We start from the raw sequence: 22,907 nt of genomic DNA, 5'->3' as shown, positions 1-22,907 counted from the left end.
ACCAGCTCAGAGTGGAAAGACTACAGTTGGTGAAATAATAATAACTACTACTACTACTACTACTACTATTATTATTATTATTATTATTATTACTATTATTATTTTAAACTTGACTCCCAAGTACTCTCGGCGGCTCACAACAGTCAAAGAAATTACAATCAAATCAATAAAACATAAAACATAAAGACAAAACTTGGCAAGCACGATGAAGTGAGGGGTCTCACTCTTCCATGCCAAAGGCCTGGGTGAAAAGCCAGGTCTTTATGGCTCTTCTAAACAACAGCAGAGTGGGACCCATCCAGATATCAGGGAGAACCTTGTTTCAGAGGGCAGGCACTGCTACAAAGAAGGCGCACTTCTGGGGTCCCAATAGATGACTGTATTTAATTGAAGGAACACAGAGCATGCAAAGCCTGCAAGATTGAATTGGCTGGGGAAGATTCTATGGGAGGCAGGTGGTCCCTCAAGTAACCAGGCCCTATGCCATGTAGGGCTTTATAAGTAACAACCAGCATCTTGAATCGCACCAGGAAGCAAACCAGCAACCAGTTCGTAAAGCAGAGGTGTTACATGGTCATACCGAAGCATGCCCATCACTGCTTGAAGCTTCTGGGTGCTCTTCAAGGGCAGTCCCATGCAAAGAGTGTTGCGGTAGTCAAGCCGCAATGGGACTAGGGCATGAGTGACTGTCTGAAAGGCTCCCTGATCTAGGAAAGGGTACAACTGGTGTCCCAGATTAGAACTAAGCAGATTAGTTAAGGAACTATCAACCTCGAGTTCCACAACTAAGGGGCAACCATTGGCCTTACCTCTTGTGCTCAGCAGCTGTCTTTCAAGCCAGTATTATGCCATTTATATTCATCAATAGATACCATGAGAAGGGCAAATAGACAGTCAAAATGTTTAGTTCTTGAATCATTCTTTTTTTAGAAAAGGGTCAAAACTGTCCAAATTAGAAACCATCGAAAGGAATGAAAGAGATAGATAAACTAGTGACTGGCCTGGATGGGGGCTCTTTCTTATTGGGAACCCCGGGGTTGGACCTCTAGGCTTTCAAGACTACAAGCAGTCACTTTTGGTTTATAGAATACTGTTCTTTGCTGAAAAAAATATAATTTTCTATTTTATGATAATAACTGCCTGAAAAACCCCAAAGTAATGGAAACAAATGCTTCACTAATGATGTGCAAAGAAATGTAACTATACTGTTTGCTTTGCATCATTCATAAATTAATGAGTTGCAGCCGCATTATGTGTTGTGTTTAGATTCCATCATCACTGCTGTTTAACTAGATATGATAATTGGCTTTTGTGTGAAAGTAAACCTAGATCATTTTATTTCACATAAAATTAACATGAAATATTTTCTACCATAAAAAGTTCATTAGGAATATGAGTGTTACGTGTTACAGGCAAAATGGAAAAAAAAACCTTGACATATGCCCTACCACTCTATGCTTTAAGTTGGAGAAAGATCTATACATATGCAACATTTGAAATAAAGTCCTTGATTTTTGTTCATTGAATTCACATCAACTTAGACTTGAACCAATTTTCACTTTCCAGATTTAAAAAAATGCTTCTCTATTTTAAAGATATTTTTGGAATTCAGGACTGAAGATGTTACAGCAAAGAATGTAAAAATGTTGCTTTGGGAAACACAAACTTTAGAAGCTTTTCCAATAAGCAGAGCTCTCCTTATCAGAGGGAACCAGGGTGTCTTTATCAGGGGAATTCTTCCAGAGAGAGAGAGAGTTAAGAAGCTGAAATGGTGGATGAGGGAGTATCACAGGCTTATCTTCCCCGTCCACTTCTTTCGTAAGCTTTGGGCCACTTCCTACATAGCCGATCAAATGGATTTCCATAGGGTGTGCTGCTGATTACAGTTCTCATTGTAACAACCCACAGAAGGATGGAATAACTATGCCACCCATCGAAAATGGATCATGTGGAAAAGCTTTCTCAAAGAACTTCTGAAGGGTAATGCAGTCTGTGAATCAGCTCTATCTTCTCCTGTATTGAAAAATGCACAGGGTTGAAATCTGAAACACTGAAAATCAACATTAATATTTACAAGCAAAAATAAGAGAATGCAAAGGTGTGAAGAAGACATTCTCGTGTATCTTTGGCTTGAGGTAAGTTCTCTTTCTGATAGTAAAGGTGTTTATTATGACTTTTTATATTTCTAAAAAGCAAAAAAAACTGCAAAAAAAAGTAACCCATGATAGTAAAAGTAAATAATAATAGTAATGTAAAAACATTCATAGGAAAGTTTTCCATTTTATACTGTAGGGTTTCTAAATCTTTTAAATTGTTTCCATTTTATTGTTAACTTATAAGTGGTCTTCCATTATAAGATAATGGAATCTATCATAGTCCTTCCATTTCCATTGTTCAAGTTGTTGCTTGTTGTCCATATATGCAAGCAAGACTGGGAGCACCTAAAGATTTCCAGAAATAGAATCCCTGGCCCATAAAATAAAACCATAAAGGGAAGGAACCCTAAAAGAGAACTAAGCATGGTCAGAACTGCAGAACATTAGGTGATAGCTGTATCACGCAGAAAGGCATGGTTGGCATGTGGAACATCTGGACTTGGCAGGTCCCCACTTAGATTCAGAGGACCTGCTTTTTAAAATGAAAATAGAATTTTTAAAATAAATAAACCATTAGTATGGTCAGAACATATATAAACCATAACAGAAGAATAATTTTACATGAATGGCTTTAATTGCCTTAAATGCTTGCTTTTACCGTGTGATTCATAATTAAGTTTTCTGAAAGGGTTGTTTGATAAATTGCATGCCTCACATTTTGCTGCTTACTTGTCACCGACAGGCATTTGGCTTGGTTTGAGCAGACAGCAGCAGCTGCATGGGGGGAGGGGTCAAAAACCTCAAAATGGCAACAACAGCAGCCTGATCGATGCCCCACACCACTCTCTCCCCTGGCTTCACTTGGGATCACAGTGGTATATTCAGCTATTTCCTTAAAGTAAAATCCCTCAAATTCTATGCATTTCTCTCCAGAAGTAGGCCCCAGAGTTTTTATTTGTTTTATTAAATTTAGAGACTGCCTCTCCAGATGACTCTGGGCAGCTTACATTATAAAAGAAAATAAAAACAGAAAGAAACATCATGAAATATTCTAAATGTCTAGAAGGGTAAATACAACCCCCCCAAACCCCCAAAGAAAAACTGACAGGGTCTCAGCAACCACCCTACCCTCAAGCCTGGGAGCCCTTCTATGTTAGTGTGGGAAATCTTTTCCCAATTTAATGTTTTTTATATGGGTTGGGACTACAGTTTTTGGTCTTTCAAACCAGCTTGGAAATGACCAATGTCTGAGATAACAGCTTCAGATTGTTTATTTTCTGCTGCTGCATTCAGCCCCGTCTATCTGCTATATAAGCAGATTATTCCACTGACCGACATTTTCAGCAATTCAAAAACAGTGCTACCAGCATAAATAGGGGCAGGAAATGCATGACTGGCTGCTTTTGTATCACTCAGACTGATATCCCATCCTTCCTCCACTGAGAATAACTGCCAGCTTACTTTATTCATATAATAATTCTATAACATGGAAAAGATTCAGACAATGGCTTTCTCATGATTACCCAATAGATACCTACTGATCATGAATGTGAATTAAATTTAATATACTATCCACTCCTCCTCCTTTAAAAGCTCACTATTCTATGACTGTCCAAGGGAAATCTAATAAGTTAGTATTATACTATGTACTGAAACTCTTTGGATTTTGCATATATATAATAGACCAACAGAATTTCCTCCATTTTTGGACCTTCCTTGGGGAGATACCATGAGAAAGATGTGCTCCTCTACTTCAAAACCTAATAGAACTCACTTTCCCATACTTTGAAAAAAATAACTCACAGCACTGGTTATGTTTAATCCATTCTGTAAAACATGTGGCATTTTGACCATCCCAATTGCATTTATCAGTAAATGGGATATGCCTGGTCCTACAATTCCATTTAGGAACTGAAAAGATTTGGACCTGAACTTCAGAACAGAGAAAACTGTTTTTATGCATATGCCTTCATAAAGATCATTCTAGTGCTTATCTTTGAAGGAAAACATTCATCTTGCACTTCACAGATGATCTAATGAAATGAGAAATAAATGGTTCATGCGAAAATAAACTTTCCCTTCCTGCTGGCTGCTTATAAAGTTATTGATTTCTTATTTGAAAGGGGCAGTAGGGAGAAGATTCAACTTAGATGTAGACTATCATATACTGCAAAAGGATCTAAAAAGCTAGATTCATTCTGTATCCAATATGAAAATATTATTTAACTATAACATTAAAGACAACAGTACCTCCAGTGGGGCCTTGTTAAGGGGAACAAAAATATTAAATAACCTATTAAAATATACTGTGAGCATGAGATATTAATTTACATCAACATATTTTACAGGTTTATCATGGAGAATGCTGAACAAAAATAAATGTTCATGAACTTGCATTGATTTATTTCTTTATATGGTTATCCTCATTTAAATTTTCAGAATGGTCACATGTCAAGGATTACTGATTCTTCTGTTTCTTGAAGCTGCCTTTGCAAGTCCCTGTCCACACTACTGTACATGCTCTCCACCAGGAAACAGTCCACTAAAATTGAACTGTAGTTTCATGGGAATGATGGTACTTCCACTTTTACCAAGTCAAACACAAGAGTTATACCTCCAGGGCAACAGACTAGAAACAATACCCGCAGGAGCATTTGACCATCTTCAGGTGCTGAAGATCATCAATCTATCTAGAAATCCATGGCATTGTGACTGTGGAATTTTGTATCTGAAAAACTGGTTGGAAGATCAAATGGGAAGCTTACTTTCTAAAGATGTGAGGTGCTTTTCTCCTCCTTCACTTCGCAAAAAAATTATATCTGAGCTCAAGAGGAATGAACTGCCATCTTGTTACACTTCCCGAACACTTTGTTCTGATTTCTTGTTCAGTGATGCATTCCTCTTCTTTCTTATGTTCATTCCTTTTATTATCATTTGTTTCTTGATAACAAAAAGGACTAAATTTAAAGTGGATGTTTATGACAAGAATTCAACAGACCTCAGGATATTGCCTGCGATTTCTGATCAGCTGAAAAGAAGAAAGGAAGAAGACCACCAAGCCATTCACCATTGCTTGTGACTACTGTGCATTGGGTTGCAAAACAAAAAGAAAGGTCAAACAAATCATTTGTTTATCATTAAAAGTCAAACGGTCAACTGAAAAGCATGACTATTTTTGATTGTTCATTTTAAAGAACAGAAACTCATTAAGAATATCTACACTGAACAAAAAAAACCCCATAATATGCAGCTTTTAAGGTAAAATTCAAACCAAAGAATTAGTATTCTCAGTTTAAACATGATACTTTTGATTTTCTATAACATGTTTCAATGCATCTGATGAAAGCACCTCCTGCAATCTGGAGTATAATTCAAGTCAAAGATCAGGTGGGCAATTATAGCGCTCAATTAATAAATCAGTATCCTGAATTATTTAGCACCTGTTGACCTGGATTCTGTCCTGGTTGTGGTCATTACTATTTGATCCATAAACAGTTGTTGGCAGCCAGAGTCCAGATACTCCAGATGCTGATTAGGATATGCCACAATTATAAATGCCTTAAAGACCTTCTATTTACACTACTCTATAGTGAGTCGTATATATGGGGCTCCCTTTGTGTGTGTGTGTGTGTCTATTATCTATGTCTTCTGCTAACTATGTTTTTAATAATCTATCAACAACACAAAAAAGTAGTTAGCAATGGATGTGGTTTCTTATTGAGATTACATGGGAGAACTTGTTATCAAGTTCAAAGAGCTGTGTTAGCTAATTGTCTCTTTCTGAGCCCAGTTCAAGATAATTGTGCTGACCTTTCAGCCTCTATATAGTTTGAGAAAACCCTATCCTATTAACACTTCATACCAACCTATTTATGTATCTTCCAGATCCCCCCACACCCATTCTTGGGGGTATATGCAGACAAATAACATTTTTAGCTTTTGCACCCCATCTGTGGAACTTCTTTCCCAAGGATACTTACTTAGTGTCTATCTTGCTATACATGGAAGTATTTCATGAATATTTTTGTATTATTCTGGACTTTTAATGTACAGTATTTAAAAAAAATGTGCAAATCCATGTCTTCTGATGTTTACTATTCTTTAATATTTCCGTTGCAAGTTATTGTTTTAAATTGCCTTTAATCATCTCAAATTTGTTTGGGACACACAAAACATAAAACACAGACAAGACCCCAGGGATTATGGTAACCATTTTCTGAGAGCAGCTTATTCTTCCCATTTATCCTATCCCCAAATTATCTTCCCGATTTACACGGGAAAGAGATACACTATTTAATATGCATAAAACAATGGCTTTCTTTCTTTTTCTTATCAGACTAGAAACTGGAGGACCATGAGTCCTTCCTTAGATATGAAAGCCAGCTAGGTGACTCTGGGTCAGTCACTCTCTCTCCACCCTAGGAAGGGGGCAAGGGCAAACCACTTCCAAAAACATTGCCAAGAAAACTGCAGGGACTTGTCCAGGCAGTTGCCAGGAGTCAATGCTGCCTTGAAGGCACACATACACACACACACAGAATTTAAACTAACTTTTACCAACCTGCTGCTTCCACATTAGCTGGACTAATGCTCCCATCACCACGGCCAAAATAACAGTGGATAATGGGAATTGTAATTCCAAATGAGCACATATATTTTGCAGTTTAGGAGAAATCATATATCCAAGCAGACTGCAAAACATACAAGTAGAAATTGCAGTAGCAACAACGATTTTCGCTAACAAAACTGATGAAAGTAATCTGATAACTATTTCATTGGATAAAATGAATTTTACCATAATAACTATTAAAACATCATGCCCTTCATACCAGGGAGTGTTGATCTGAATGTGCCACACAATTTTCTTCCTCTCATCAAATATCAGTACTGGTGAAACTAGAAGACAGTCAATAAGCACCACTCGGTAGGTGATACTTTAGAAGGTTTCTGTAAGAATGGGACTCACATCCAGCAAAATAACAAAATCCAAACCCAGGGTTTCAGATTAAAGGGGCTTGAATCTTAATGAGGACCAGTCAAACACTGCCACATACATCATGATAAAAAATACAAAGCCTCATATCTACATGAATTGAGCATATAATTCATGGGATTTACAAGGTAGGCTGGTGACAGCATTTGCACTGTATTGTTTCTGTCATTCTATAAGCACAGATTTTTCCCCTCTGAGGTTTTTTCATCTGCTTTTAGCAAACAAATATTTCAGTATAAATAGACCAATATATGAAGACCTACCTTTCTGTACGCTTTAACTGTATACTTTTAATGTAACCGGTCAAATGTAGCCTTCACACATCACACAAATTTCAGAAATATACATTTAAGCTTTTGTCTAATTCTCCCACTGGAACCAGTGGAACTCAGTTGTGTAACTTTGTCTGGGAGGGGCTCCTCCTCTTTAAAATAAAACTACGTATTCTGATCTCAGAAGGCCTTGTGTTGCATAAACTTATATGGTATTTCACTGTAAAGAGATCTAGAGGCAGGCTGCACTACTGTACAAGCTGGAGGGAATGTCCCTGTTCTGGGTAGAAAAGAAGGAAGAAAGCTAGAGTGGAACTTGGCAAAAAGTTTTCAGAACAAAGGGAATGCCAAAGGCTTGGCTGCCGCCAGTGCCTTTTTCTGCCCACATTATTTATGTACCTGCAGCAGCTGCAAACCACGAGGCACCTTAGTCCACTTCATGCTTTCTCCTTGAGCTCTAGAAAGAATTAGACAAGCCCTTTGCAATTTTCACAGTCACAGTTCTCAAGTTCGTGAGATAGAGCTCCCTGAGGGAATATAGGCAGATGTTAAAGGAGATACCACCAGAGGCCATGGCACGAGACACAGAGAGAAAAGAGATTCTTTAGAAGATACTTGGTGGGAAAAGGAGTCAGAGCCATTGCAGGAAAAAATGAAATATATATTCTCTTAATGCAAACAAACATTTTAAAATTACACTTTTTAGCTGGGTACCAATAGTTCTGTTACAATCAACCCCAAAGAACCAATTGCCTTGTGTATGTAAAAGAAGTTACATCCATGCAATGGTTTGGGAATAGCAACATAGAGAGCCATTATCCAACATACTAGCTCATGGTATCAACAAGTCTGAAGCACCTACTAAAATCAATACTGTATAATCCATCAGTATTGACATATACTTCAGCTACAGCTCCACCATCAACCTGTGATCAGCACCATTCTGAAGGGAACCTGTGCAAATCCAGAAGTAAAGATGATTTAGGTTTCCCTGTTCAGAAGGGGAGCCCTTTGCATATGCACTCGAACTTGCATATGGCCCTGTTTTAGACTGATGTCAATCACAGGTTAGCCAAGGAGTGCAATGAATGCTTGTGTTACTATCTAGAGAAGGGCTAGCCCAGATGTTTGTCACAAAGCGCGGAACCCGTTTCCCCCGGGTTTTGCCCAATAAGACCCTGAAGACAAGAATTAGCTGTTCCTCTTTTTATTGAAGCGCTCCAAGAAAAAGGACTCCGTCTCGCTAAAGGGAGAGGAGCCCCCAGCAAACTTTTACATCTATTTTTATACTAGTTGGAAAAAAGAGGGAATAAACATAATTGGTTACATTGAGATAAGAAAATAGGTATAATTGGTTACAATGTTGCACAGACGCACCTGATTCCATGTTACATATGAACATCCCATAATAAGCTTAACATGTTCTATGTTTTCTAAAATTCCCACCTTTGGGGGGGGGTGTTTTGCTATGCTATTTAACCAAAGGTTACCTCTTGGTCAAGCCTCTAGCTTTGCCAGTTAAGCAAAGGTTGTCTCTCGGTCAAGCCTCCAATTTTCTGCATCCCTAACACTCCCCTTATCTCTAACATTCCTCTTTTATGCCAAGCCACCTGCAGTTTTTACATGATTCACACTTACAAATCTCATCTTCTGACCACACGTTCTTATTGCTGCTCTCACAGATGTCCTTAATAGACCATAATGTATTGGAAATCCACCATAACGGCCCAGTAGGCCCAATATGATTCATATATGGATGGCAATAATTATGATTAATATATATACCATGTAACAACATACGTACAGTTTCACTGGCAGCCTGTTCTTATAGAAATCTACATGGAGTTGATCTAACCAAAGAGTAGTATGATTGGCTACAACTATTGTGGATTTCAGGAGCAGGGGTAGATACTCTGGCAAGTTAAATCTATTATCCTCCTAATCTTTGCCAAATCATCATTTATGATGTAGCTGGTGTGCTTTGTCCACCAATCTGTGGTTTGTTCATTTTTATCAGCCAAACAGTGAGGTGCAGTGTATCAGGTGTTGGTTTAGTGTCTCAGACACCCAGACATAATTCCTGATTTGGTACAAAGCTTATGGATAGTAATAAATAGTCTGACCTCTGCCATAAAAGTCTATCTTCTCTCCTGTAGGAAGGATGGATGACAATGATGATGATGATACATTTACTAAAGCACAGTACAAATAACAAAAACACTGCATGTATGTATGTACATATTTATTTGGTTTATATCCGCTCTTTTGGTCAAAAGCTCAAAGCAGTATACAAAGTGCTCCTCCTCCTATTTTTCCCCACAACAACCCTATGAAGTAGGTTGGGCTGAGAGAAAAGAGTGTTTTTCGTCCTGCTGACATGTATTGGATATGGGATTATGCTTAAGGTTACAGCTCACAAATCTCTAACTGCCTGCATCTGCACAAAGCTTTGCAACATTCCATTCCCCTGCATCTAATATTTTTTTGACTCTCCATAATTCATGATGGTACGCTAGGTCAAAGGCTTTTCTATCTGGATAAAAGCCATAGACGTCTCTCTATATACTGTATGTCAGCCCCACTAGGGAGACCAGACCAGGAAATCAACTCCATAGGAAGGCTAAATTGCTTTTATTAAGATCGGCTACAATAACAGAATCTTGCAAGTCTGATTGTGTTGTACCTCCTCCTCCTCCTTATAGTTCAGTGAATAGGGAGGCTTCTGTCTGAACTGCTTCTGAATGCGATCTGGCTGTTGTGTACTTAAAAATGTTTCAGCTCCTTTTACCTAGGTAACCGTTGCTGCATATCTCCATCAAGGCCATCTTCCTTACTCTTTACAATATAGGGCTTTAGAACTTCTAATTCTGCCCCAACTACAGTCCATACATTTAAACAATACATGCATAAATCCTTGCAAGTACATCCCATTACGGTTCTTAAATCCAAATTCTAAGCTGCAATAGAAAGTTTGTGACAGGGAGACATTCATTGTACCATTATATGCAAGCCCTGGAGCTAAAAGGCTCATTTGGGTAATCAAACACCCATTCCAACACAATTTCTTCCTAGTGTATCTTGGATCAATGCAATCTTTTTTCTTTTTTGGGGCGGGGTGGGGGTCTGTCCAAGTCAATGATCCAGTAAATGGAAATGTTTGGGAGGGGAAATGAATTGAGATCCAGATACTCATAATATTTTGATTTGATTTGATTTGATTTGATTTCACTTGTATGCCACAGAATCTTTCCAGCCCCATGGTGGCTTAGAACAAAAAAACTATACAATGGTCATGGTACAATAAAAAAACAAGGGGCAATCATTCCACAACAGAAAAAAGCAGAAAATATAAACAATAATTATTGATGGCAAAAACAATCAATCCCCAAATGTTCTCCAGAAGAGCTCCAACTTAACCAATTTATAGAAGGTAATCACCAAAGAGGTCAGTCTAGTTCTAGGAGATTGTTCCAAAGTGCAAATGCCATGACTGAGAAGCAACAATTCCTAGCCTCAGTCTCCTTCACTTCATGAAAATGTGGTACCACCAGCAGTTTCTCCTAGGAGAATTGCCTCATGCAGGTCAATTCTGGTTAGAGAAAACAGTCCTGCAGGTACCTAGGTGCCAAAGCATAGATGTCTTTATAATTTAAAACCAGCATTCTGGATTGCACTGGGAATCTATTGGCAGTCAGCGCAGAGCCGCAATATAGGTATGTTTGTGGCAACAAGCACCAACCAGGAAGCAGGCTGCTGTATTTTGAACTGTCTGCCTGTTTACTAATTAGCCAAACTATCACATTCAGTGACAACCAGTATGTCCACAGACATTTCTAGAAATTTCAAGACATGTCTTCTAATGGAATTATTACAAAGTAAAACAATACTTTGATAACTTCTAATTCTGTTTTTAAAATCTTAGACTGTAAATAAATTTTGACTGAAAATTTAGGTGTGCTTCAAAAATTAACTGCCGCTGCTTTACCTTTCTTCCTTAAAAGAGGCCTTGCTTTTACAGAACAGACTTCATGGGCAGCATCTGGTAGTGGGCGTAAGCTGTCCAAAAATAAAATGCTAATAGGAGACTCAGTTGGCTGCATGTTTGGAAAGCATGGGGAGAGAACATCTTTACTGCATGACCAGATATTTCTTGGAACTAAACTGAACAGTGATAAAATATGAAGCAGCCTCTCCTGAAGAAAGGCCTGGATAACAGATTCCAGGTGGGGCAAGAGCTTTTTTTCTCCCCTTTATAACTCTAAAGTTGACTATAACATTTTAATTAGCTCTTTCAGTCTCTTTTTCTGTGAATGGGACACCTGCATTATGACAAGAACAAGTATAAGTGGCATTTGCTTCAAAATACTAGAGTGTGACATGGTCTCATTTATGAATCTATATCAGGCAGTCAAACCTTCCATTAGAAGAGAATATATGTAACTTAGGGTTGAAACTGTGGAGTCCTTGGTGCTTTCTGAGCTTGGTTGTTTGCTTACTGATGTTTCATTACTAACTAGGTAACATCTTCAGTGCTAGTGAGTGTGAGGTTTGCTCCCTGTTTATATACAGTAGCTTGCCCTGCCAGTGTTGGTGGAGGGTGGTTTTCTCCTTTGTAGTTCCTTGATTAGGGTATTGTTTTCTGCTTGTTTGCCTGGTGTTAATTCCTGCTTATCTGGGTGTTGGCTGCTGGAGAGGATGTGTTCTGGTCTTTTTATTTCCTTCTTAGTTTTTTTTTTTTTACTGTCTCTTTTGAATGGTGTGTAATTGTGTGTAAAGGATTAATACTCACTTGCACTGATGTTACCTAGTTGGGTAATGAAATGCCTGCAAGCAAACAACCAAGCTCAGAAAGCACCAAGGACTCTACAGTGATACCTTCCTCCAGGAAATTTCATTCCGTCCCCCCTCCCCGATTTTCTGTGATAACCTTTATACTTTAATTTGAAAATAGCACATTTAATTAGCAACATACACTTGCTATCATATGCTAGGGCAGGCAGTATCTAGGCCTCTGGAAGCTAATGAACCTAAATAATAATCACCCTAACTTTATAGCCAATTGTGAAGCATGATTGGAACTGTTTTGTAAAATCACCTGAACAGCCACTCACTGCACACGTTTCCTATGTCAATGCAAAACCAAGGATGTTTATTTCAAAATAATATTGAATTTAGGATTACAATCCCCGCCCCATCTTTATAGTAAAGTTATATTTAGAATATTTATTCCCTAACCTGGTATCCTCTTCATGCAATGCAATTTCTTCTCCTAGAATTCTCAACTAGCATCAAAGGTATTTGGGAATACCAAGTTAAGAATTCTCTACCCTATATATCAGTTTGGGAAGCATTAGTGGCATTAAATTGTGTCCTAACTCTTAGGACATATTAAGAAACTTGCTCTGTCTTTCAAACATAGCTGCTGGTCTTAATCACAATATTTAGGCCTGCTGCTTAGGAATTGGCTGTTCTCAGAGCACTGCAGTGTCTTTCCTCCTTTTCCTGAATGAGTGGAAATGAAAGCACGTCTTTTCTGAACAAGAAAGGTCAGAACTAGTTTTATTTTAAAGACAGCAAAAACTAGAAAACAGAGGAATTGTAATATCTCTGTAAGTTGCTGAAACCATGGGTAGAAGAGAGCAGATGATGAGATAGAATACCAAACATTACATATGTGAAAGATTATGCTCAGTGGGATCTCATTACTGAAAGAGTGCAACAAGGTTTGGAGATGTGAAAAAGCAGTGAGACTGTAATGTGTCCCCATACACAGCAAGATGTGTCAGCCCCGAGTAACCAGTGGTTGCAAGATCTTGTCCCATGGCAATTCTGCATTGCCATACAGTATTGAAAGTACCAAATGTAGGTCTATCTTCTAGTGGTTAATGTGTCTGAAAACATCACATACGATATACATTGGGGGGAAAATAGATATTTTAAGTTTGATCTGACAAAGAGAAATAGTCTGAACAGTCACTTGGCTAACTCAGTGACTAGGCTTACATATCAGATTAAACCAAAATGTAGTTTGCTTTTGGCTTGACTCGAGGCACCAAGGTCTGTAAATTATAGATTATGCTTATGCTATGCAAACCCAGCCAGTTATATAAACTAAATGCAGGTGTAAACCAAATTGCTAAGTTAACCATGGCATAGTGTAAAGTCAAGAACAGAGTAAGGGCATACTAAAGGCAGGCTTTGGCAGTATAGAGATCATACCAAAAAGCAGATTTAAATAAGTAAAGCCCTGGAGGAGCAGTAAAAGAACAAGACAGTTTTATGGAAACAGGCATCTGGCAAAACAATTTTATGATTTATGTGAATTATAATTTCTTTAGATAGTACTTTGTAATATAAAACAGATAACACTGGCAGGGAAGGACAATGTGGGGAAAAAAGGAAGAAATCTGTATATAGACAAAGATTGGAATGATAGAAAATGATTGAAAACAATTGCTTTCTGTAGTCATTAGCTCTTGCCAAGACTAATGAATTACAGCTGTTGAAAGATAGTAGCCCACTGCAGTACCAGTAGCAAAATAGCACCAGAGTTTATTATCATGGTCTCTGCAAGGGCTAAGTTAGGGCTACCATATCTGGAATGCAAAACTCTGGATAATCAAGGTGTATCAAAAAGGAGGTAGGGAAAAAAAAATCTAACTCTGGATGTTTTTCAAACCACTTGTGGAAAGAAACAGTAAGTGCTTCCAGCATCAACTTATTTGTGAAAAGAGCTTTCAGAAGAGGATACTCTGAAAACTCTTGCTTTTGACTGAAAAAGTGCTTCCATCCTGGGGAAACTTTAGGGACCGCTGATTTACACATAATGAAATAAACCCTCACCCACTCACCCCCAAAAAAACCATGAGGACAAGGGAGAACATGCTATTTACAAGATATCTATTCAGAAATAATTGATGTAATTGAAATAAAAATACAACGTGTCTGGAGAACTGGGGAAGGACAGACCAGCTGTGCCTGCTAAGTCTGGTGTCTAGTGTGAATAATCACCTTCCACACTCTGCTTGCCCTTTTTATGGTATCCTTTGTGGTTATTTATTATTAAATAAGCATACTTTAAGTTACTACTGAAAGTAATTTAACAGTCTCTGCTGAAGAACTGTTAGCTAGATCATTTATTTTAGTTTTAAAAATAGAAAGACAAGATGGATAGAACTGAAAGGTGTGAAGTAGACCCACCAAATATGGCCTGCACAAATCTGGGTGACCACTAGATGACAGCCATGAGTTGATGCCACCTATTGATTATCTAGAGTTCTGCAGCCCTATGTGAAACATCCTTAATTAACACTAGTGTTCAGCAATGGTTTTAGTACTTAGATTTGTTTCAACAGACTTTTCTCTGCTGCAATTAAAAGAATATCAAAAGCATCTTTTGAAATAAACCCTCATGCCAAACACTGGCTATATAAACAAGTTACTCTATATGGGACAATTATTGTTAGAAACAAACAAACAAACAAACAGGATTCATTTTTATTATAATTAAATTAGTATTTAACAGATTGACCTCAATCCAATCCAGCCTTGGATTGCAACAATCTGCAACAATTTCAGTTGAAGCTCTCTTAAAATGTATGTACGCCTCTCCCTTCTGCTTAAGATTCGGACCAAGTAATAGTGTAATTATATATTATGAACAAAAATATGAATTTGGACAAACAGTTTCAACTTGATGATGTCACTAGATGGCACAGAAATGCAGAGCCAGCATCAAAGAACTGAAAAGACAGCAGCACAAGTATTGTTTGGGCAACCACCTGCAGGTTCCTGATACTAGAGCAATGGAACAGGCAGCTTTTCACCGCTGGATCTCCATCAGTGAATGGTCACGTGGTTCAAAAGCCACATGGAATAATTATAGCCTAAATGCCAAGGGGAAGGCAATCTGTTCTGTGCAATATACCATTATCCCCAATAGCTGCCACAATAACATTAGCCAAATCGTACATGCACAAGTCATCAAAAAGCTCCCTACCAAACCAGGATGTGATGACCTTAAAATGGGTAACAGTAATCGCTGCAAAATCTCTTCCAGATATTTCTGTAGAGCAAGCTAGGCAGCATCCTCCACCCGATTACTATTTTCCTCAGTGCTCACTGAATCAATGTGTCCTGAAATCTGTCTTAATTAGCTCTGTATTGTGCCAATTTGACAAATAACACAGAATGCTGAGTTGCCAGGACTACTCATGGCTCACAGGCAAATTGCACACACGGCTAGCATCAAAATTCATTTGTTAGACATCCTGATGTTTAAGACTCCCCATGATCAGCTGCAGTAGAAATGAAATAAACATAAAAACAATAATACTGAAGAATAAAAGATCCAAGACTAAGCCCAAACATCAGTCTATTCAAATTTAACTCACAGACACCCAGAGACATAGATGCACATGCACATAACACACACACACACACACACCAGTGCTGTGCTGCACATTAGATTTAAGGCAAAAAGGTGCTTATGAGCATGCACTGCCTGCCGATTCTTAAACCAAGTGTGTCTTTGTCAGGAATGCCTGTCAGCTAAGCAGAGCTGAAGTGGCATGGGTGGGGGGGAGTTAAAAAAGATCACAATGGCAATGTAACCATTTGATCAAAGTCCTGCCCATTTGTACACATGCATAATATTGATACAGATAGTCCTCATTTAACAATGCTAATTGGGACTAGAAACATTCATAATGCAACATGGTCATAAGTCGAAAAACCATGTGACCGCGACGCTCAGCAACAGCAGTTCTGGCAGTCCTGGTTGCCATAGTTACTTGAGGACCATGTGGGTCATTAAGCGAGGACCTCACATGACTGCGACTTCCAACTTCCTACAGGCTTCCTTAATGACCTAGCTTGTAGGAAGTCAGGAGGGAAGGTCGCAAATTGTGATCAAGTGACTCTGGGACACTGTGACAGTTGTAAGTACGAGGTCCAGTCATAACTACCACTTGTTCAGTGCCATCGTAAGTTTGAACAGTTGCTGAACAAGTGGTCAAACGAGGACCACCTGCACCTGTACAAAAGGATTGGGGCTTCACAAAGAATGGAGATGTTTATGCCTCCATATATTCCGAAGCACCTTTTTACCTTTGAAGCCAAACCATTCCTCCATCTGTCTGTCTTTCTGTCTGTCTATCTATCGCATTTTAACCTTACAAGAACAACAAAAACCACAGAAGGTATAAAAGCAGCAAATAAAAGACATATTGAAACCTCAATAAAAGTATCAACAATTGATTTTTTCCCCTCCTTTGTAAATTTCAGTGTTACATTATTTTATTAATTTGGGTTATTTATACCAAGCTGGAGATTGTGTTTTTTCAATACCTTTTGTGGTCCCAAAAGATAAACATGTGCATGTGCAAAATGGCAGACAGGCTTTTGTGGCCATAAAAGTCCATTTTGTAAAACTTTGGTTACCTGATTACCAATACTTTGGTTGGAAGCTTCAGAGAAACGCATTCTTCTTCCCCTTCAAATCTTTCCACTTGTTAGATCATGACTTCAGTGTTCTGGTGAGAGGAGAAAGCGAGTGGTTACTTGTATATTTTCTTAGCTCCAATGGTTTTTCCAATGACTGCACTAGGCTGAGGATCACACTTTGGGAAACACTGACTTAGGGACTTTTTCATTCTAATTAGTTTAACACACTAAAAGTTTAAAAATGACTTCAAAATGACCTTAGACATTAAAAGGCTATTAAAGACATGAGAAGACAGGATGTAATTCATAGGGGTCTAAAACTGAAGGACTATTCATATTTACTGGGAAATAAATCTTACTGAATACAATGTGACTTAAGTCAGAGTAACCATATGTAGGGAAACACGTCCTTCACTTCAGCTTTCAAATACTTTACTTCAGAAGATGAGAATATCCAATGAAGGGTCTGTAAAGCCAATTGGCTAGGTTGAGGACATAGGCCTCAGATATCCAAGCCTTCAGCTGTTTAGGGCTTTAAAATTTAAAACCAGAATTTTGAGTGGGGGATTCAAAAAATTCCACCACCAATTCCTCTGGCAGCAAATTTGGGAGTTCTACTTCTGGAGGAATCTATGGCAGGTGAAATACTAATGCATATGAAATCCAGCTACCATTCATCATTCCCTTTAAAAAAATACAAGCAGAGGAGCACTTTTAAAAGAACGTATGAGGTGGCTCTTGACTTATTCTTGGAAATATGCCACCTTGGAAAGTGTGGCATATTTACTGTAGTGCTGGCTCTTTGCAGAGACATTTCTCCCCTTCTCTAATTGTTTCTGGCATTATCATTTGTTTTATTTAATGATTGGTTATATTTATGTACTGTCTTTTCTCTAAGGAGCTTTTATCTCCACAATAATCCTATGAAATTAGTACAGCTAAGAGAGTGACTGGCCCAAATTCATCCAAAGAGGTCTCTGGGGATTTGAATCTGGGTGTTCCTGGTCCTAGTCTGACACTTTAACCATTTGGCACAGCTTGGTAACTTTTAAAAAAGAAATACATAGAAAAAAGTTACCTGAAAATTGCCCTGACAATGTGGACAGTACAATGAAGCAGATTTCTGAGAATTTGCATATCAGTACTGGAATTGGCTTGAGATCAGAAACCAACTGATAATTGGCAAAGTTATTTTAATGCTGGCAAGATGTAATTTCCTGCAATCAATCCAGTACATAATCAGGCTGCTGCAATCTGTGCTATTTGCATTTGAAGCATTTTTCATAGGTAGCTCAGTATATGGCATATTACTATAATCCAGCCTGGATGTTACTGGTCTTTGAAACATTGTGATCACCCCTCCTTTTCCAGGAAAGAACATCAGCTGGCACATCAGCTGCAATTATGAAAAGGAACTACATACTATGAATGACACCTGCCCATTCAGCATCAAAGAGTTTAGCTACTCCAAGCTATCATATTGATACTTAAGGCAAAATGTAACCCTGAACAAAGTAGACTGAATATTGTTGTCTTTGGCTAAACTTCAGGTTATCTTTCTTGTCCAGTCCATTACTGACTCCTGTGCACGATATCCATAACTACATCTATATCTGGCTCACATGTTATAACAATAAACAGGTTGCAAGGCTTTGTTTTGTAGCACTGAACATGCCACTAGTCCTGTTCCCTAGACAATCCCATTTCCCATTTCCTCAGGGGGGATTGTACATTTTTTAAAAAAGTTAGGTAAAATTAAGGTGTTTGTAAAATTCTGTTAAAACTAGCTGACCTTGGTTGATCTCAAAAAAGCTAAGTAAGGTTGGATCTGATTAGTATTTGATGGGAAACCACCAGGTCTCTAGGCTAAACAAGGAAGCTGAAAAAACATCCCCAAAGAAGGTAGTGTCAAACAACTGACCCATGAAGTCAGCAGGAGTCAAGCTCAACTTGAAGAAGTCTTTACCTTTACTTTAACATCATTGTAGGCATACACCTCAATTTTAGTGCATTCCCTCAAAATGGTAAGAAAGCAACATTCAGTTGCAGGAGATTTTGGGAGGTGCTTAAAATGAGCTTGGAGACCACGTATATCCTTAGAGCTATGGGTCTGATTGATTAGGGAAAATAATTTTAGCTCAGTGGTAAACAACTCCCAAGTTTAATTTTTGGCAACTTCAGGAAAGGCTAGAAGATTCCTCTGTAAAATCCTGGAGAATTGCTGCCAATCTGTATAAACAATTGTGGGTAATTTCTTGCCTTTGGCCTAATTTCAGATGCTTTCTGGAAGCAATCAGTTCAGACTCGTGGCAAGTATGATCATCCTATTTCCAGTGATCTGCTGCATAGAGAAAAATGAGAGTGTCAACAAGAAAAAGAAAAGGGATTTTGGAAAAAGAGAGGAGATATGATTCAACCAAGATTTACTTAAGTTCCATCTATTATTGGCATATGGCTCCTGAAAGATTATTCCTATAGAGTGCAGCCCTCAGCAGAAAAAGCATTGTCCACCCCAATCATGACTTCTGTGTTCCTAATCATTAGATGAATGAGAACTCATCAGACTTCATATTTGTGAAAAATTACACCATTAAGAATATTTTAAATGTTTATTGAGAATCTGAAAATATGCTTCTTTTTTTCATTATGGAAAGAAAGTTCCAATAGCTAAACAGATTTTAACCTAAGGCTCTTTGAGAATCAAGCTTATTATAATAATATTAGATGGCTAACAGGCCATACCTCATCTTATATAAACCATTTGGAAGCCTGGAGCTTCTTCCAGCTGCTAAAATGACTAGGAAATTTACTGGCAAAAATATTCCTTTCTACCTGGCATCCAAACAGCTGAAAATTTCATCTCCCATATTTAATTTACATCCCAATTTGGGGGAAAAAAGATGTCATCATTACCTATCTTTTTTCTCTGGACCTGAGGTCTGCACCATTAACGAATAAAACTATGTTACTATCCAGAGCAAGTTTTTACACAAACTAAATTGCCCTAACAAAAGTATACAGCAGAATTTATGCAGTGTAATTTATTTCTGATATACTTAAATCAAACTGAAAGTAATTGGTTTAGTGCTATGTACAGATTTATGTATCTTTCTTTCTTGCATTTATAAGCTGCCTATTAAGATGTGCTGTGGGTAGATTCATTCTAATGCTTGTGAGAATAAAGTTGTATAATGTTTCCTCATAAAAGTTCTTACTTTCTTGTTACTCATAGCTTTTTCAAACTCTCCATATGTAACCTTAAATGTTTTGCATCTGTAGGTAATTATTTCAAGTGGGAGGATGAAATTAATCTAATAAAAACTCCCCTGCCCCAAATTTGGGCCTTGATACATAAAAAAATATATAGTAATACTGGTCCACTGGGGGGAAATGACCAATGATTCTTTTCTTACTGTAAGGAAGTCTAAAAGTATTTTAAATAAATAACTTAAAACTATTGAAAATACTCTATAAGGTAGACAATAGAGCATGTGTTACCTGTGAGATGTAGTTTGGAAGATGTTGCTCCCCCTATTGTTAGTCACTCCATCCATGGACCATTTAAATACTGTTGATAGGATTCCAAGTGGCCAACAAATATAATTGAATATTTTCATTTCCACTCTGAAATAGGAAATATACTCTTCAGGGAATCAGTGGAGAATTAGTACTCATGGATAAAATCTGAGCCAAAATTCCTATGATGGATTCAGAAAGAGGTAGAAAATGCTAAGATATTCTATATCAACAATACTTCATTTCTTTTAATGCATCCCTTCAAGTATCAGAATCACAGTCTGAATAACTTACAGTAAATTCTTACTGTATTTAATGGCATTTACTCCTAAGTATGTATACTTAGGTATGGACAGAGCTTTAATAAACCACTGATTGGATTTCACCAGTATGGCAAGAGTTGATATTTCATTAGAGGATGATACATATTTGTTCAGCTTTGAGAAGAGTAGATCAAGGAAGGATATAATAATAGCCTTCAAAAACCTGAGATGTTACACAGAAGATGGTCAGGTCCCCTTCTGTTTTATTGCAGAGTGCAGGATATGGAATAAAGGATTTCAGTTACAGGAAGGCAAATTCTGACTGACTGTTAGAAAAACACCTTCCTAACAGTAAGATTAGTTCAACAATGAAAAAGACAATCCATTGTGGTGGTAATAAGCTCTCTTTCACTGGATGGGTTCAAGAGGAAGCTAGTTGTGAGGGTGCTTTAATTTACATTCCTGCAGTGAGCAGAGCATGGGATTCAATGGCCAAGTTACCCCTTCTCAGTTTATGATTCTATGAAACATGATACAATAAAAAAAATACCGAGTCTAACTTCCATTGTTTGGCTACTATTCAATGCTAGAATATTTTTCTCCAGGTTGTTCTTGAAAGGAGGTGGCAAGCAGGATCACATCAAGAATTCCCTCCAAAGGAGGGAATTAACAATAGCTGTTCAAGCCGAAGTGCCCATTAAAGAGAGAAAAAGGAAGACATTTTCAACCTTAACCCCTTGCCTTGCACTCTAATCTCCATCTCCATTTCCTATTGCTGTCCCTGCCCCCCAAAAATTAGATATTTTGTCTGTGGTAGGAAAGCTCTATAAAAAGAGCCTTTTGACTCCTTTCCAATTGCAACACTACCTTCCCTTATCCTCACAAAAAAGGATTGTTTGTAAAGAATTCTCTGCAATTGTAAATGTACAAAATGCTGATTAACAATAAAGAAATAGCACTTTTTAAAAAACAAATGGGAAAGGACAGCTGGAATTCCTCAACGAAGACAAAATATTGATAATTAAATATGGAGACCTTAAACACATTTGCTCAACTTTTGTACAAATTCTGTCACGGAATAATGGTTCTTAAACTAGATCAACATTGTCACCTAGTGGCCACTTCAAGTACTCTAATAAGGAAAAAAAAATTGCAGAGATGCTGCTTTCTCCCCTAAAAATATAAACATCAGATCACAGGGATCATTTTTCCTTTTAACTGTTGACACCTCATTTCAAAATTTTGATTATTCATTTAGCCAGCATTGATGTAGCATAGCTGTACCATGGATAAAAGATAAAGCTAGCCAGTTAAGCCAAACTGTAGTTAACGTTTAGATGTGGGCACACAGATTGGGAGGCACTGGAAAGTTGATTAAAAAGCCATTTTTTATCTGGATGAGATTCTGATCAGTGGATGTCTTTTCACTTTCATCCCAACACTTGAAGGACAAAACGAGCCAAACATCTCTCCTCTGGACATTTGGAAGATCAAAATAAATGTTTCCCCCCTTTGGAAAGAACCAAGAGCTTTTACTATATAAAGAGGGGTGGAACAAAGAGGATTTTGAAGATCTACCTTTGTCAGCTGAATGCCTCAGATCTGCCCATATAACTTCCTCTATTTTGTCTGGCCAGCTTAATTGTAGCTGTGAGTGTGTGTAGAGCTCAAGCAATTTCATTTTAATAGAGAAAAACTGATTTGACTTAAATTCCTGTCTGAAGTTTCTGACTCTGTGGTAGGTAATTTCAGTCTTGGCAAGTACATAAGATCCAAATTGTGACAGTGTGACACCCAGAGCCGCAACAAGCATGGCCAACTGTGAAGAAGGATGGGAGTTGTAGTGCAGCAACTTCTAGTACTGTAGTCCATAAATTGGTAGAATATGCAGGTGTTGAAGTTAGCTGGGGGAAATGAGTCTTTCAGATTAATACATATTAGTCTTGTATATCCCCATCCAGAAAAAAGTACAAATGGTACACCAAATGACACCCATTCACAATGTCTGAGGTGGAATCTCAGTTATTTCTCTTCTGTAGCTTTAAATTATCTGATATATCTCATTTTAATGCATCTCCTTTTGAAATCCACCAGTATAAATATTCTTCTGTCTTCTGAATGCATGTGGGGATGCCCCAGGATGTAGCATCAACTGCTCCAGTCATAGGCAAAGTCTTAAGAATTATTTATATTTCAGGACCAGAAGCATGTATGATTTTTTTCTTCTCACACATATATTCAGAACAAATGTCACAAGCATCATGTTAGGAATGGATTTTGCAAACTGCATTAACCCATGGTTTAACTATTGTTTATTGACTAT

General features: G+C 37.8%; 1 protein-coding gene across 2 annotated transcripts; it reads left to right on the top strand.

Moving 5' to 3' along the window:
- Nucleotides 1-1,584: 1,584 nt before the first annotated feature.
- Nucleotides 1,585-5,259, top strand: LOC112540597 (platelet glycoprotein IX-like). 2 transcript variants are annotated; one of them, XM_088134784.1, is made up of 2 exons: nucleotides 1,585-2,135; nucleotides 4,445-5,259. In XM_088134784.1, the coding sequence occupies exon 2, from the start codon at nucleotides 4,537-4,539 to the stop codon at nucleotides 5,173-5,175; it is 639 nt and encodes a 212-aa protein (XP_087990910.1). In that variant the 5' UTR covers nucleotides 1,585-2,135; nucleotides 4,445-4,536; the 3' UTR covers nucleotides 5,176-5,259. The 2 variants fall into 2 exon arrangements, with proteins under 2 accessions (XP_087990910.1, XP_025022184.1); XM_025166416.2 differs by having other exon boundaries at nucleotides 1,588-2,135; nucleotides 4,536-5,259.
- Nucleotides 5,260-22,907: the final 17,648 nt, after the last annotated feature.

This window comes from Python bivittatus, unplaced genomic scaffold (genome assembly GCF_059951505.1).
Source record: "Python bivittatus isolate LINGU-HERP-01145 unplaced genomic scaffold, Pbiv_v1 ctg000080_np1212, whole genome shotgun sequence".
Lineage (NCBI taxonomy): Eukaryota > Metazoa > Chordata > Lepidosauria > Squamata > Pythonidae > Python > Python bivittatus.
This window is presented reverse-complemented; position numbering and strand designations above follow the sequence as displayed.